Here is a 1,993-nt window from a genome sequence, read left to right on the forward strand (position 1 = left end):
TGATATAAATTGAGGAGATTGCAATCATTGAGATGAAACAAAGTACATGAGTTTTGGAATGCAAAACTTATATGCTCTATAAACCTTCACTCAATTTACAATGAAAACAAAAACTAAACAAAAGACAATGGCTTCCAAGGGGGACCTGCTTGACCAGTGAAATCCAAGGCAGAGGTAATAGCTCAATGGCTGTGTTTTAGGGATTCCAAAGGGTGATATTGATAGATTTAATTCTAGGGCATTGGACAGTTATAGAGGCTTATTAGGGTGAAGTTTTAAGAAAATGAAAAATTGTATGGTAAGAAAAAGAACAGGATAATTGGGCCAAGGATTTTTTTTTCTTTCTTTCTTTTCCTTTTTTCTATCACAACAATGCACCGGCTTGTTCTCCAAGCATATGGAAGGTTGTCCTATTAGAATTCCATTTGGAAAACATTATCCATTCTGTAGCTTTGATCCTACCCCTTCATAGCTTTTATATTTACAAATTTTAAAGAATATTAAAAAGGAAACTGATTTGATTCCATTGAGTATGTCAAAGCTGCCATTTTGAAATAGCATAAATTGAAGACTGCAGAAGTCTTCAGATGTTGTTAGAGAGATGGAAACATTGCCTTCAGAATAGTAGAGAAATAGATGAAGATATGCCATGTAAAAACAGCTTAATATTTTTATATTTTTGTTTAATAAAGGTATAATTGATTTTGTAATAATACTTTATAACTTACCTTTTTATATTTTAAAGAGGTAAGCAATTTAAAAAATTCAATCTAAATGTCCACCTATTATTTTCTCTATATTGTCTACATGAAAGATAAGATATTGCTTTTCCGTAGTTGAGTAGTTAATTTGCATACAAGTATTAAAATTTCTAAACTACTGTCCTTACAATTATAATATTTTTGTGGCATAACTATGTAAATACTGCAAGGGGTCTTCAAAAAACTGTGAAATAATTCCATTATTCGCTAGTTCCTTTTCCAAGAACTTTTTGAAATACTCTCATACCCAGACTCCAACTGTACTTTAATTTTTCCTTCATGAAGATTCTTTATCTCTCAGTTACATTTAGTTAATGTTTATGGTACTTCTACAGCCTCCATTTTCTTCCTTTGCAATTGTTTTTATGCACAATTCCTATTGATGAGGAGGATCATCCTGGTAGCCAGGACTGTATTAGCTGGTTACAGTTTCTTGTCTACAGATGATGACTTACATTTGAACATCTCATTTAAGAGTTTTGAATTCTGGCAGAATTCAGATAAACTGTTTTCGCTAGTTCCTTCTGCCTGTTGAGACTCTGAACTAAGAGGCACCTGATATGCATAAATCATTGGTATTTCATTTAAATATGAATATAGATTAAGGTTGAGATAGTTGTGCTGGACCATGTGCAATTATAAGTAGTTGTTTTGGAAACAGTGGGCACAAATAAGAAGAAATTATGTGAATCATAAAGCCTTCTAGGAATGGAGAGAATGACTTTAGTTCTTGACCATTCAGTTCATATGAAGCTCTGATGGTATAGTGACTTACAAGTTGGGCTGCTAACCGCAAGGTCAGCAGTTTGAATCTACCATCTGCTCCAAGGTGGGAGAAAGATGAAGCTTTCTACTTCAATAAGGATTTATAGTCTCGAACACCTTATTCACTCACATGACCACAACCACAATTCAGTTCATAACCACACTTTTGCATTTCAGAATACCTTACCCTTTTAGCCCTGTGAAGCCACTTCTTGTTACTCTAACATTTACTCCATTGTGACCAGAATTTGTTACTTTTCACCAAGTAGTCATTTATTATAATATTTCCAAAAGACAGATTTCATTTCTAGTCACTTTTCAGAATTTTTGCAAGAGTTCTTAAGCAAGAGTCCAGAAAAGTCCTATACTAGATCATTTACTTTAGTCATTTTAAATAAGACAAGTTATAGAAGTTGTGTGACAAATACATGTGTAGTGCAGTGAAATAATTACTTCATAGGGTTCTT

At 33.0% G+C, this 1,993-nt stretch overlaps 1 protein-coding gene across 1 annotated transcript in view; it reads right to left on the bottom strand.

Moving 5' to 3' along the window:
* Nucleotides 1-1,184: 1,184 nt before the first annotated feature.
* Nucleotides 1,185-1,993, bottom strand: part of LOC102833226 (disintegrin and metalloproteinase domain-containing protein 18-like) — a gene marked incomplete at its 5' end in the record, with an annotated part of 250,534 nt that continues 249,725 nt past the window's right edge. The window contains one exon of the mRNA XM_006859992.1: nucleotides 1,185-1,316. Coding sequence (XP_006860054.1) covers nucleotides 1,185-1,316 — 132 coding nt within the window. The remainder of the gene's footprint in view (nucleotides 1,317-1,993) is intronic.

This window comes from Chrysochloris asiatica, unplaced genomic scaffold (genome assembly GCF_000296735.1).
Source record: "Chrysochloris asiatica unplaced genomic scaffold, ChrAsi1.0 scaffold00035, whole genome shotgun sequence".
Lineage (NCBI taxonomy): Eukaryota > Metazoa > Chordata > Mammalia > Afrosoricida > Chrysochloridae > Chrysochloris > Chrysochloris asiatica.